The sequence below is a fragment of the Lytechinus variegatus genome, chromosome 8 (genome assembly GCF_018143015.1).
Source record: "Lytechinus variegatus isolate NC3 chromosome 8, Lvar_3.0, whole genome shotgun sequence".
Lineage (NCBI taxonomy): Eukaryota > Metazoa > Echinodermata > Echinoidea > Temnopleuroida > Toxopneustidae > Lytechinus > Lytechinus variegatus.
The window spans coordinates 6,906,480-6,922,164 of NC_054747.1; the positions used below are offsets into that span (position 1 = coordinate 6,906,480).

Here is a 15,685-nt window from a genome sequence, read left to right on the forward strand (position 1 = left end):
CGTTAATCCGAAAACGAAAAAGGGTTCGTTAATCCGAACATTTGTGGCGTAATTCCGACGATTCGTTATTCCGAAGGTTCGATAATCCGAAAACGAAATAAGGTTCGTTGTTCCGAAGGTTCGTTAATCCGAAAACGAAATAAGGTTCGTTGTTCCGAAGGTTCGTTAATCCGAAAACGAAAAAAGGTTCGTTATTCCGAAGGTTCGTTGATCCGAAAACGAATTAAGGTTCGTTTTTCCGAAGGTTCGTTAATCCGAAAACGAAATAAGGTTCGTTAATCCGAAAACAAAATAAGGTTCGTTAATCCGAAAACACAATAAGGTTCGTTTATCCGAAAAATGAAAACCGGGAAAGCAGAGGCAGAGGCAAGGGGAGGGGGCGGGGGACACTGTTGCCGTTCAATTATCATATGAGGATGGGAAGGCAAGGGCGGCCGAACGAATTTTCGTTGGGGGTAAAGCCAAAAAATGAAACTCATACGTCAAAATTGGGACTGTGGTGATATTTTCACCTTAAGATTATCATCTGCTTGAAGTCATTGTCTGTTTGATAGTGATTCAGTAGAGAAAAACTTTTTTGAAGTGACTTCTTATTATGGCAAAATGTATATTTAGGCTTTATTTTTCGGGAGAGAGTATAATGAGCGAGCGGCTTGGTAAAACAAATTCAAAGGTGAAGTTGTATAACGTTTTTTGTGGTTTTGTGGTTAAAATTGCATTATTGCGAGGTGTTGCGAGCGTGAATCACAAGCTAAACTTTAGGTTATTTCAATAAAAAATGAAAATTAGTTTTTAAAAATCCGAGCAGATTTCTGCTGTCATTAAAAAGATGTGCATCTAACTAAAGAATTAACACGAGCGCAAAACGCGAGCTTAAACATACTGACCAGAAAAGGAACCTGTTAAAGAAAGCATTTAGTGACCTCTTTAGGATGCATATTTCACCAATCGAATGAGAGTGCGAAGCGCAAGCTGAAATTTTTCAATATTCCAGCCTGAAAACTTAACTTAACTTGTATACTTTAAAAAGAGTATTTTATTTCGAAAAAACATGAAAAACGGCATATTTATTTTTGAAAAAGGAACTTTCCCATTTTGGAAAATATTAATTCCCTTGTTTTTTATTCCATTTTTTATGCCCCCTGCCTCCCTCCCGGCGGATCCAACTTTCGTCAAATAGAGGGGGGGGGGGGATTTTTTTTAGCCATATTTTCCTTGATCGGCAGTTTAAAGTTGATTTTTGTTTGTTTCTTTGAAAGGGTAGTCCTAACAGTCAATAATTAGCTTTATCCTTATAAAATAAAGTAAATATGTAATAACATGATAAACCCTTTTTAAATAATGCGAGCGCGAGCTATATTTTTGTTAATATGATGGGCAATATGTTTGTGATCTTCAAAGCGAGATGCCTATGTAACTAAATTTAGATAATAACTGCTAGCAAGAAGCGCGAAAAGAATTTTTAAATATATAAGCTCTGATCTGATCTAAAGGGGACATTTTAAGAACTTTTTGCAGTAAGCCATGAAGACGATGCGTGTTTTAGCCAATGGCGGCGGAACGTATTTTTTTTTTTTGGGGGGGGGGGGGCAAAGTAAAAAAAAAGGGGGCCAATAGGGGCAATTTGGTGCAAACGGATATTTTCACCATTAGATTATCATCTGTGTAAAGAGGTTGTGTGTTTTTGTAGTAACTAAATTGATCACTAAACATGCTAAAGTTATATATTTACGTTTCATTTCTGCGAGCGTAGAGAGCAAGCGGTTTGGGGGAAAAAGTCAAATCTGAAGATGTAAAATTCACCTTTTTGGTCAATACTGTGAAGGGCATCCTTGTGAGATGTTGCGAGCGAATCACGTGCTCAAACTTTTGGAAATTTCATGTGGGCCTAGAATGATGATATTGATATAGATATCATTTACCCAGGGAAGCCACTTCAGTTCTGAAAACTATTCTCCCAGCTATTATTATTTTTTTTTACAAGAATGCTATAGAATGTCCAGTTTTCAGGTTGGAAAATCGGAAAAATTTGGCAAACGTTTCTCGCTCGCATCAAGTATTGTTTATTGAGGAACTCATTCTATTCCTGGTTACAAAAAAGAAGTATGAAATGTCCAGTTTTCAGGTTGGAATATCACAAATTTTAAGCTTGCGGTTCGCGCTCTCATTATTTAGTTCGTGAGATATATATTCTATTCATGAGTCACTAAATGCAGTCCTTAAAAGATTACTTACTGAAGCCTGTTGCATAAAACCTTTTACCTGAGAAAACTCTGGTAAAAACTGAAAACTAAGGTTAGTCTGATTTCCGCCAATTACTTTAGCACAGGGCAAAAACTCCTGTAAAAACAACCTGAGTTTTCTCAGGTAAAAAGTTTCATGCAACGGGCCCCAGGTCAGTATACAAACAAATTACAACTCGCCCTCGCTTTAATTCTTTAGAAAGATACACATCTTTCTCACGATTACAAAAAATGCTCCGAATGCTCACTTCACGTCTTGTTACATGAAATGTCTACTAGTTTCAGCTTGCGATTCGCGCTTTTAACATCTCACAAGGATCATTATTAGTATTATTTTTATTTTTATTACCAGCAGAAGCTGTTATTAAAAATGACATCCCCTCCAATACAAATCCTATTATCTAGAGGTTGCTCGCACGCTTCCAACACACTTGATCCCCTGCATCTTTAATTAAACCGTTTGCTTATAGGCAGCAATTGCTCAGATAAAATCGAAATTAGCCTATGCTTGATCATGGCGCCATTCTTAATGAAATACATGCTTTGGCCCCAACACACATCATCGATCGTTATTACTATCATTGCATAATATCGTGTAATCTTGTAATGACAACATCGTTTTTGTTACCAAAATGAATTATTTTCATTTTCGGAAATACGAACCTTATTTAATTTTCGGATTAACGAACCTTATTTCGTTTTCGGATTAACGAACCTTATTTCGTTTTCGGATTAACGAACCCTATTTCGTTTTCGGATTAACGAACCTTCGGAATTACGAACCTTATTCGGTTTTCGGATTAACGAACCTTCGGAATTACGAACCTTATTTTGTTTTCGGATTAACGAACCTTCGGAATTACGAACCTTATTTCGTTTTCGGATTGACGAACCTTCGGAATTACGAACCTTCGGAATTACGAACCTTCGGAAATACGAACCTTCGGAATAACCGAACCTTCGGAATTACGAAGCTTCGGAATTACGAATGTATGCGTAAAACATACCGCACAGTTGCTCATCCTCTCCAGTCGAACATTGCTCCTCATTATCACATCTTAACGATTGAGTAATGCATGTGCCGTCGTTGCAGCGGAAAAATCCTTCGTTGCAAGCTTCTCCTGTCAAGGGAAATATTAACATGGGAATTTGCAATTATATAGACCTCGTGATAACGATGAATATCGATGATCATGATTGAGGATGGACATGCATGATGATAGTGATGATGATGATGATGACAGTGGTGATAAATGAGGAGGAGAAGGAGGATATGTGATCGATGGTATTGACGCTGATGATGACGATGATGATGATGATAATGGTGATGATGATGATGACAATGATGATGATGATGACAATGATGATGATGACAATGATGATGATGATGATGATGATAATGATAATGACAATGATTTATGGTGGTATAGCAGCAGCGAAGATAATGGTACATGGTGGTGCATGGTGATGATGGTGATGATTGTGACAATAATGGAGATAATGATACTAGTAAAATAACAATGATAGCATCATAGTAGTATATATGAAGATAAAAATAATAAAATCAAGTAATGCTAACACAAACTCATGATCATGATTACATAATCATGACATATCATAGGGCTACATACCGTCATCATCGTCATGATAATAATCAATTAAAGGGGAATCCAGCCTTGGCCATAAAATGTTGTGTTGGGAAGGAGAAAAATAAATTAAACAGAATGGTGAAAGTTTGAAAGAAATTGGACAAGCGATAAGAAAGTTATAGCTGCTTTAAAATTGAGATCACTAATACTATGTAGATTTCAAATTGGCAACTGGGTAAGTAAATTATGACAAGGGGCAAGGACAACTTTCCCATAGGCCATGTACTTTATTATCAGGGATTTGTGGTTTTCTCCTAATTACCCATTCCCCTGGGGCATTAATCTAAACATAACCCATGTAGTATATTGTTTTATGTCCTCATGAAAGAAAAATATAATTTGAAATAAAACTTTTGGGAAAAATGACATTTTAGCCATAATATGTATTGGAGTACATGGAAGAGTAGTCCTTGCCTTACATCACTATGACATCCCATATGTGGCCAATTTGAAATCTCCATGGGTATAGTGATTACCAATATTTACAACTTTTAAAAATTCATATCTTTCTTTTTGTTTGTCCAATATTGTTCAAACTTTCACCTATCAACTTGTCTGATTTTTCTTTTCCTTATAAAAACAAGTTTTTATTTGGGTTGGATTCCCCTTTAATCTTGTTATCCTCATCATTCATATCGGTAATATAGGTCTCACTTTGCAATAATGGCACTAGTGGAAAACCAGATTACTACACCAGATTACTACACCACTATTTCTCTTGTACTTGTTTGAAATAGGAAGTGCTTACGTTCCTGTACTTGCAACAAAAATCAAGGTTTGATTACTCTAGTCTTTATCATAACCTATTGTAAATTTATGAAAAACGTCCTTATACTGTCATATATATATTAAAAAGTAGATATTCTACATTTCACATCGTACAGTGCAAGGTAGACATCACGCTCTCTCACTTGCATAGGGCCTACTGCCCAGGGGCCCGTTCTCCTAATAACAAATTTACATTAATTCAGTTTAAAGCTAATAAAAGTCATTTAAATTGATGTTAAAGATATTGTCCTATTGTTACAATGTCAAGTCTTTATGCATATATGGAACGGGACCCAGGATTTGCATATATAACTACTTTGAGAAAATAAATGATACTTTTAATGGGCGTGTTTTATTTTCACACCCGATTCTGATCGAAATAACCAATGTATTGGTTGTTCCATTATTTGCTTTATATTCAGATTAATTTTCTTTTGCGGGATTGCCCTTCAATTATGAAAATTATTTGAAAACTTTGTTTATTTGCGGCATTTAGAGACGAGCTATTGAGATAATGTCGAAACAGTGATACATACCAGGCGTGACGGTATCTGGTAGATTCGTGCCACCGGCTGTTACTGGAACAGATACTATCATGAAAAGAAATAAAAATCTATGAGAATTTCGAATTCAATATCGGAAATGCATGTACAAATACATATAATCAAAATAATTGAATTGAAAATAAGAATATGAAATTATTCATTGCTCTTCCTTGGCATTGAGCACTCTTGGAAATCTCAACTGTTATAATACAAAGAGTATATATATATATATATTCATAGTCACTCTCATACATATTATGTACAAAGAGTCGCTGTAGAAGGTAATGATTTTTAGCTGCAACAAAATTAAAAGTTTATTCGGATGAAAACCAAAGTTTTGATGTAACACTTCTTCTTCAGGGGTAGACGAACAGCCCAAAGAACCCTGAATAATCCAAAGTTTTGAAGACCATGGAGGCTACAAAGACCACCGAGAAATCGGCCATGAATTGTGAAGAACCAAGAACCTCAAGGGCCATTCATATACAAAAAATCCACTGAAAACGGATTCCTGGTCTTTCAATAGTCTGCTATGCAGGCTCTGAAAGACTCGTGTGGTGGGATCTCAGCGCGCGCTGATGCTGGTTTGCGAAGCAAACCAGCCTGAAATGGCGAGCGAAGCGAGCCATTTCAGAGTCTGCTATGCAGACTCGTTGAATCAGCTGTGGTACACACACTGCAGATGTGGGTCTACTAGACTAGTCTTTCAGGGGTGTTTCAGTGGCTTTGTTCTCTCTGGAATGGGGGATACCAAGACCTAATAAGCGATCTTCCAAAATTTACAAATTCATTTTTACAAAATAGATCAATTAGATTTCAGGGATAAAAAATGGAATTGTCTAAACAGTGATTCAAAGGGTACTTCGAATTACATTTCATTCAAAAATATACTAAAGAGCACAATACTTGCCACTTGATATATTCAAATCAATGATTCTAATTATTTCTTTAATGTTCGTTAATTCTTAAGTTTTTGTATGACTTTATTGTTATATTTTTATCGTTATTTATTATACATATATTTTTTTGTATCTAATGTAATTGTATTCTCATTGTATTTCATTATTTTGTATGTCGAGGGTTGCTTGCTTACAAGTTTTTAACTTATTTTATGTACTACGTTGTTTATATATATTATTGTAACTTGATTTTATCTTATACCAAGTAAATGTTAATCTGAATCTTAATCTGAACCAAGAATTACCCTCTGAAATTTCAACTTGGACATCTGTAGATCCAAGGTTGTCATTGTTGGACAACGATTGCATAACAGCGTCGTTGGTGGCATCAGACACCTGATTCGCTACTTCAAGCTGAACATCAAATGCTGATGAGGAGTCTGCAGTTCCAGGCAAGGCCGTCGCGACGTCACCAGAAACTACGATTTCTGCACCCACGACAATACTCCCAGGACTAGAGGGAATAAGAGAAAATGATGATCTTTTGTTAATGGGGTCATAATATTAAAACATAAGTAGCCGTTTAAAACAATTTTCTTTGATCTGCATGCATGGCTGCAGTAGACCTATACAGGCATCCCCTGTGCTAAAATTGCTGCCTTCCGTTCCTTTAACGACTGCTAAAACTGCTACTGATACTATAACTGCTACTATTACTATTTCTAGTACTAGTACTACTACTTCTACTTATACTTCTTTAGTTACTTTCGTTCATTTTCATTTGCTGTTTTTCCAAATAATTATAGGCTTATAAGAACCCCCCCCAAAAAAAAAATACAAGTGTTCTTTTCTTGAGGGTTTAACGCTAAGGTACACATTTGACAAAATACAAGTATATATATAAGTCCCATGCCGCGATCCGAAGACTTCGCAGCAATAGGGCCCGATGATGTGCATGGGAGAGCGTTTAGGCCCAATATACTAGAGGGTCGATGGGTCCAAATCCCAGCCATGGCGTAATTTCCTTCAGCAAGAAATTGATCTGCATTGTGCTGCACTCAACCCATGCATGTTAGGTAAATGTGTACTTGGCAGGATTAATTCCTTGAAATGCTTGTGCACTATAAGGTCACCAGGCAAAACTGCCGTACTTTGGCAAAAGGAAGCAAGTTACAAAAGTAACATTTGTTAAGTGAGCAACATGTGTTCGTCGTTTACAAAGGCGTCAGTGCAATATAATAGCATACCCTCTTCAATAACTTTCCAGAGAACGATCATTTCTTCCCCAAAGTTTGCCTGAACATGGCATCATACAAAGGGCGTTTCAATAAATCAGATTTGAATGATGTATCATTTGCTTTCTTTTGCCAAAGTTGGGCAGAAAGTATTAATGTGATATCCACTACAAGAACTGTTTATTGTTATCATAATAATCATTATTATTATCATCATTAATTCAATTAGGAGAGTACGTATTTACTTTAAACTTGTCACGGTTACATTGTTTACGAAGCCTCCGATCATATCGTCATTCTGTAGTCCGTTCATCATCTTAAAAAAAGAAGAATCATAAAATTTAATATTTTGAATCGTAAAAGGAATGCAAAATTTGACCCAGACATATAAAGATAACCTTATCCATCACATGAAGTGATAGGCAAATAGTTAGACGGTTAGAAAATAATAAATTAGTAAACTCTGCCAATTGTTCCCAATAGTACGCCATGTAATTAATACATGAATGCTAGTTATTGATGTATGAATTAGAATTTTATATCCATTTAAATGTTTTTGATGTATACGAGAAAAAATTGTATCATTCATTTATGCGTGTGGAGCGTTGTGGTCCAGTGGATAAGTCTCCGGACTTTGAAACGGAGGGTCGTGGGTTCGAATCTGAGCCATGGCGTAATTTTCCTTCGGCAATATATTCATCCACATTGTGCTGCACTCGACAAGGTGGGGGGGGGGGGAGGAGGTGAATGGGTACCCGGTAGGATTTATTCATTTAGCGCCTATTAACATTGACGGCTCAGCTAAAGCCGGGGTAATAAGTATCAAAGCGAAGTTGAGTAAATGCACATAGTAATTTCGCTATATAAATGGGCATATTATTATCATTATTATGCAGGAAAGGACACAGAATGATTAAGATGATGTATTCCCTCTGTAAAATATTCTTCGAAAATGAGGATATGAACAACAGAGGAAATTTGAAAAAAAGTGAAGGGACACGGGGAAAACGAAAAAACAACAACATAATATAGAGACGTGTTAACCGATGCCATTTCTGCATGGTTATTAAAAGAAAGAAAGTAATTTCATTCCTTAGCTGTGACCCTTTCAAGGGGCCGCGGAACCGGGGGGGGGGGGGGGCTGAAGCACTCAGCCCCCAACTGTCAAAACCCTTCGGCGGCCCCTGCTCTCTACCCCCCCCCACTGTGGGTACAAGATTACCTCAGCTTCCGTCTTGCTCGCAAACTCCATATATTCAGTAGACGAGGGGTCACTAAACTCTGGAATGAATACTATTCCATTCAGGGTGGCAGACACTTTGACGTTCACATCGCCTGGGATTGATGAGATTAAATGAGAATAATAAATCCGATATAATTGAATATTAAGAGTGAAATATGATCATAGTAATAATTAATCGACATTTATAATGCGTCTTCTATATAGCACCATCAAAGCCAAACTGGAAAGGGATAAAGCACTCTAAAAACAGAGTAAAAATTACCACAATATTGGGTAGAAAGGGAAAATGCATATTTGCTGTTTTTTTCCCCAAATATTGGGCAAAAATGCACGTTTAAATGGTAAATTTCAACGCCATATTGCGTAAAATTTACAAAATATTTGTTATCTTTTTACCCAACAAACATGCATGTTCCCATGATTTTACCCAATATTGGATAAACTTTTTTTTAGAGTATGACAACTTGGCACACATGTGCAAACAGGTAAATGGTTGCCCGGCAGCTTCGTATACTTTCCGTTTAATCTCCCCTTACATTGTTTAATCTCAGACTTTTTACAACTAGTTCGTCTCCTAAACTATTTTGTATAAACTACCATTCAGCCAATATAATGCTCAGGTTGCACGGGCCCAATCACAGCTGGCAGGCAAAAGATATTCATTCGAGCCAACCCATTGCTCTATTTTTAAATTTGATATTGCTGATTGACAAAAATGAATGAATATGACTGACAATCTAACACTGATTGTAGGGAGGGTACCTACTGAACTTCTTTTTTTTTCCAAATTGGAAAGATATATCACCACTATGGAACTATACTTTTACTGGCGGAAGAATTAGGGCCATTTACTGTCTTAAGTGATGAATTTGATCCCGTCAGGTGTAGTCTTCATAAATGCTGATTTATTTTTAAAATGAGCCGGTCGAGGTACCCTTTTCTGGTAAGATATGGAATGTCAGACATTTATCCTATCCACTGGTAGTAAACGTTCAACCCTCGAATTTCCTCCTTCTTTTTATGAATTCTTTTTTAAGTGCCACTTTAACACACGAGTTTATGGGAAATGAATTAGGCTTGTGAACCCCTCAGAAATAGGCTCCACAGTGGCTCGTATTCTAAACGCTGGTTTAATTCTACCTCTGGTCAAGCGTGACTGTGGTTGTGGACTCAGAGACAAACACCTATTGCAGAGCAGGTTTGGTTTCTCAGCTCATCTGATAGGTAAATTGCCAATTCGTTTATTGCCAACTGGTCCACTCACCACATGGTCTACTTTCATTTAGTCTAAAGTGTATTTTCTAAGAAGTATACCAACTGCTTATAAACATTATAGACCAAGTGAATACTTACCAACTACTACTCCCGGAATGACGGTTGGAGCTAGGTAGAAAAAAGAAAAATACGAAGAAAAGCATTTTTAAAACGAACTAAAAATATAAAGTGATGATTCACGGTTACGGGAAAGAGGGGAGAGGACGAGGGGGGGGGGGGGCTAAGTGTACTTGGCGTTATATTTCTGAATGCATCTGCTTGCTAATCTGAATAATATGCCTTTCCTTGAACTATGGAGGTTGGTGTACCCTGGAAGGTTTGAGGGTGTGTGTACACGCTTATAGAGATGAGTAGAACTAGGATTTTTTTTTGAATAAATAGAAAAAAAAACCCTCTGCTAAACAATTCCAGTTTTCAGAGGGCGTGGATGTGCATGTGGATTTGGGTAGTGTGGGATATGAAAAATGCAAAGGGGAACAGTATGAATGGAGCATTGAGTGGCGTGAATAGTGTGCGCGTGTGTGTCTGTGGGAAGCGTCAATACGACTAAATGGCTTTCGTATTCTCTGAGCGGGTCTGTGTGTGTGGGTGAGGACTGATGCCTTCGTAATGTGATTTTAGAATGCCTCATGTGTCTTAGTGGTGTGTGTGTGTTTGTTTGTAAGGGCTTATATAAGAGTAATACGCGTTCTCGAGGGGAGTGAGGGAGTGGGTGTGGGTTAATTAGACCGAGGCGGGGTTATGTGATTTTGCAATTGAACATTTACCACGGGTCTTGGACATGGGTGTAACGTATTTGTTTCTATGGTCCTATACCAGTATAGAGATTTGTGTTCTTCAGAGGAGCTAGTGGGCAGTATCTATAGTGGGTGTGGGTGCGGGTGAACACAGAAACGTGATCTTCAATGCAACAGTAATAACGAATCTTAGAGCATGAATGTGTTTCATTGTGTGGACCAGTATACCAATATGGGGTTTTTCGTTCTTTAGAGGAATAAAGAGTGTGTGAGGGAGTGGGTGTGTGTATGTGGGTGAAGACCAGATGGGGTTCTGTGCATGATTTTACAATGTAACTTTTACCATGGGGGTCTTAGTACATGGACATATGCGTGTGTGTTTTTGTTTCTATCGAGCTACTAAGTCTTCATGAGGTGTGGGTGTGGGTGGATACTGAGGTGGGTTATTATAATGCAGTAAGCCCATAAGGGTTTAAGTACGTACATATGGGATTTTATATGTTTGTTTCCCTGGACCTTACTTATACCAGTATCAGTATGGGGATTTGAACAGCATGTGAGGGTGTAGGTGTGGGTTAGGTAAAGATCGAGGCGGGATAACATTTACCACCGGTCTTATGGGCATGGGTGTGTTCGTTTGTTTATTCACATGGGCATGTATACAAATAAACGAATTTGAGTTCTCGATTTGGATTAAATAGAAGGTGTGTGTGGGTGTGTGTGTGTGTGTGTGTGTGTGTGAAGATCAAGCCGGGTTGGGGTGAATTATCACATTTACCTGGAGTTGTTGTTGATCTTGGTGGCGCCTTTGTTGTGGGCCCTGCTATTTCTGGACCTGTGAAGGTGAGGGAAGAATTCAATTCAATTCATTTATTTGACATCCTTTAAAAACATACAAACATATGTACAAGTATACAAGAACAACAAATGAATAAAAGAATTTAGATTACAGTATAAGCAACAAAAAAATGGTAGAAATATAAAAGAAATGAAAATAAAATGTGATAACAATAAGTTATAATAACTATTATATAGGGTATTTGTATAACGCACACTTCCTTCTTTTACTGTTTTAGGCGCTCAAGAATCTTCTATATTACCCCGGACTAGCTGGGATATCGATTCCGGTGCTAACATCTTTTTGATGAATTGCGTATTTCCTGTCGGTACATTACTTTGGTTGAGTGAAGCACCTGGTTCAATTTCTTGCTGAAGGAAAATTACGCCGTGGCTGAGGTTCGAACCCACGACCCTCTATTTCAAAGTCCGGAGACTAATCCATAGGGCCAATATGTCTTACGGGCGTAAAGTTGTTCTGTTTAAGAGAAATATCATCTATGATGCGACTTTTCCAACGATTTAATATTTTCATGAATTTGTTACAATTCGAACTTTTTTTTTTGCTTTTTAGCCATTATTATCTATTAGACAATTTCATATCACAAATTATGCATTGATTTTACAATACTGATAAATTACACATGAATCGAAAATTGATTCTCAGAGATTAACACAAGGTGGCCAGGGAAGGAGAGAGCCAACTTAATCAATTAACACTTTGCAGGTTTGTAGTCACCCTTTTCAACAGAGTTTAGCACCATGGGAATCATACTTAAAAAGTCTACATAGGAGCGTAGGCTGGTTCAGGCATCGGGAGGTGCACGTCCTGGAGAGGTTAAAGTAAATTGGAATGGGTGTGCACATCTTGGGGAGGTGGAACTAAAGTTTGAAAAATCAGCTGTTGAAAACAGAAGGAGTACAATTTTTGTTTAACTTTGCTTTTGCTTGTTAGTGTCCATCCCTCTGCCTAAGCGGGAGGGTGCACCCCTAGCCTAAGCCCTTGTTCAATATGATAAGTGTCTGATACCCAATGAGAAAAGATAGCAAGAGAGGGAGAGCAACTTGTTAAAAAATTCACAAATTTTGAAAGGAAAGTGCTAGTTTTACAAGGACTTTTACATGGAAAGTCACGTTTTGACAAACGAAGCAGTATTTCTTTCAAGAAGTAAATTGGATGATAAGTCACCACTCACCAAGGAAAATGACAAGGCAGATGATTGCGACAACGATGACGACTACGACTGCAACCACGATGAATCCCTTTAGCAGGGACTTCGTCAGCGACTTTTTCTTCCTACTTTCTGGGTGGAAGATCTCTTCCCCTATGGTGCTCGTGTCCGCATCGTCGGGCTGACGGAAAACGTTCCCCCCTTTCTCATCAGCGGGGTCGTACGTCTCGAGCTCAATGTCTCCGATGATAGGATTGACGTCATTCACGTCCTGTGACGTAACAAAAGAAAAATAATGAACATAATTGCCACTTGGTCTTCGCTCTTTCAATTAAATCAAGATCGGCTGTGAATATTGGCCAACCGAATATTTGACCCTATAGAGATTAGTTATTCTTAAATCTATTTTAAAAAAGACAGAAGAGGAAGAGGACGTAAAAGAAAAAGTTGGCTTGGAAATAATTAGGAAATGACAGGCAGAAAGATCAATGAATGCTGTGAGATAGCACTGGACAGAAAAGATGGAAAACCACGACATCCAGCCTATTTAAAGAGAAGTAACAGCGGTAAGGTAAAAGGATTTAAATCTGAATCCAATGTTCGGTTGGTTACTACTCCTAGCTGAGCTGGATAATTTGAAATCGTCGTAAATTTAGAGAGTACGCCCAGCCTACTTTTTTTCATACAATCTCATCCAAATGACGTGAACAATATATATACAAACACATGCCGCACATAATGTTGAAAGGTGTGCGTTTTAAGTGGAAGTCATAAGTCATAAAGATGAAAATTAAGTTACATGTGTACAATATATACAATTTGGAGGTCATCGGCAGAGACACGGTGCTCATTTTATCCAGATATGGGGGGGGGGGGGTATCTGCTAAGAAGAGCAGATTTAAAATTATTTTGTTACATAAAGCCAGACTCTATTTGAAACTACTGCAAATAATTCGAAGTTTCGAATAACATGGTAGCTAGATTCTTATTTTTTTTAAAATCTTTTTACTCGACCTCGTGGAATGTGATGAATGTGCATGAAATGAAACATTTTTTTCTAATGTTCTTTTGTTGTGTTTAATAAAAAGCATCATCGAAATAAAAAAATGAATCTATTCAACTTAATGTCACAATAGTTTGTTGGGAAGGATAGTAAGATTATGGCGAGTGAAATTAGAACTTATTGCTTATTAAAGGTCAAGTCCACCTCAGAAAAATGTTGATTTGAATCAATAGAGGAAAATCAGACAAACACAATGCTAAACATTTCATCAGAATCGGATGTAAAATAAGAAAGTTATGACATTGCAAAGTTTCGCTTATTTTTAACAAAATAGTTATATGAACGAGCCAGTTACATCCAAATGAGAGAGTCGATGATGTCACTCACTCACTATTTCTTTTGTTTTTTATTGTTTGAATTATACAATGTTTCAATTTTTACGAATTTGACGATTAGGACCTCCTTGCCTGAAGCACAAAATGTTAAAATAATGGAATTCCACGTGTTCAGGGAGGAATGAAACTTCATTTCACATGACAATGACGAGAAAATCAAAATATTTCATATTTCAAACAATAAAAAACAAAAGAAATAGTGAGTGAATGACATCATCGGCTCTCTCATTTGGATGTAGCTAGCTCGTTCATATAACTGTTTTTGCGAAATGAAGCGAAATTTTGAAATGTCATAACTTTCTTATTTTACATCCGATTTTGATGAAATTTTCAGTGTTATGCTTGTTGAATTTTTCTCTTTTTATTCAAATCAAGTTTTTGTTGGGGTGGACTTGTCCTTTAAGAGTTCAATCGATATAAAGACAACCACCAACAGTTTTTTTTGGCGTGGTTTAAATTGTAAACAAAGTCCACGATCGTGTTTGCCTTTCTCTGGTGGATGGCGTTGATGACAATGACAAAGAGAGGATAATGGGGGAAAAAACAAGACAGTATAAGTTACAGGCACAGAGCAGTACAAGTCTACAACGAAAAAAGTAACGGAGTTGAAGCGCAAAAACTGTGGGTATTTTTTTCGTATTTGTTCATTGGCTTATGACACGTATGATGGAAGCTCCCCGGTATCATCTGCCCCCCCCCCCCAATTTTTTTTTCTCTCTCTTCTTCTTTTTTCTCTCTTCCTCCTCCTCTCTCTCCTACTCGCCCTTCTCTCTTTCTCTCTCTCTCCCTTTCACTCTCGATCAGCCAATCGTGTATCCTCTTATCGCCAGGGATGATTTAAGCATCATTGGGAATATATAGTGGCGCCTCTTTACAAAGTTCCCGTAATCTACATGACTGTATAACCCTCGGAGGCGTAACGGCATATTATACTTTTTATTTACAATCGTTTAGATTATTGACAATGGCAGTGAACTTATTAACCGCATTTCTCTTTTGTTTGTAATTTTCATAATCCGCCCATTCAGTTATTATATATACATGTATGTATATGAGCCAATGTAATTATATATATATATAATGGAGGCAAAACTTAACAAGAGGAAGTTAGTGTGAACTTGTGAACAGTTTTGTAAAATTTTTATAGAACCCCCCAATCCATGCATATTCTTAACGATTCCATTATTTGTTATTGCTGCTTGTGCCTTTTTAGAACTTTTTAATTCCCTTCCTCTCATATTAATTCCTTTCATATTAATCATAATAATCAAATAATGAATATGATTATTTAAACATTATGATGATAATCACATTGTCTGTCATTTAGTCCACATACCATTTGGTATAATTGGACTAAGTATTTGTTGGGCGAAATGAATGAAAATAACTAGACCAAACGGTTAAGATACGAAATGGTAATAGACTAACTGGTGATTAGCCGAAGTGATGATTGGACCAAATGCTTAATGGACAAAATGGTTGTTAGACGAAATGTTGATGGACGTAATGGCATTAGACTAAATGAAGGTAGACCATGTGATGAGTTGACCACTTGGTAATAGACGTATTGGCAACTTCCCTTTATATGACCGGACCTTTATAATTGGGAGTATGTGCATTAGTATATTGGGAGAACAATGTTCCTATCATCTTTCTAGCAACGGAATAGCAGCAAAATAATTGA

General features: G+C 37.1%; 1 protein-coding gene across 1 annotated transcript in view; it reads right to left on the reverse strand.

The window, feature by feature from the left end:
- The window catches only part of LOC121420605, a 45,995-nt gene that overhangs the window by 8,365 nt on the left and 21,945 nt on the right, over positions 1 to 15,685 (reverse strand). The window contains exons 2-9 of the mRNA XM_041615268.1: positions 12,628 to 12,874; positions 11,373 to 11,429; positions 9,936 to 9,965; positions 8,562 to 8,674; positions 7,585 to 7,655; positions 6,410 to 6,618; positions 5,197 to 5,250; positions 3,251 to 3,364 (exon numbers count right to left, since the gene is read on the reverse strand). Coding sequence (XP_041471202.1) covers positions 3,251 to 3,364; positions 5,197 to 5,250; positions 6,410 to 6,618; positions 7,585 to 7,655; positions 8,562 to 8,674; positions 9,936 to 9,965; positions 11,373 to 11,429; positions 12,628 to 12,874 — 895 coding nt within the window. The remainder of the gene's footprint in view (positions 1 to 3,250; positions 3,365 to 5,196; positions 5,251 to 6,409; positions 6,619 to 7,584; positions 7,656 to 8,561; positions 8,675 to 9,935; positions 9,966 to 11,372; positions 11,430 to 12,627; positions 12,875 to 15,685) is intronic.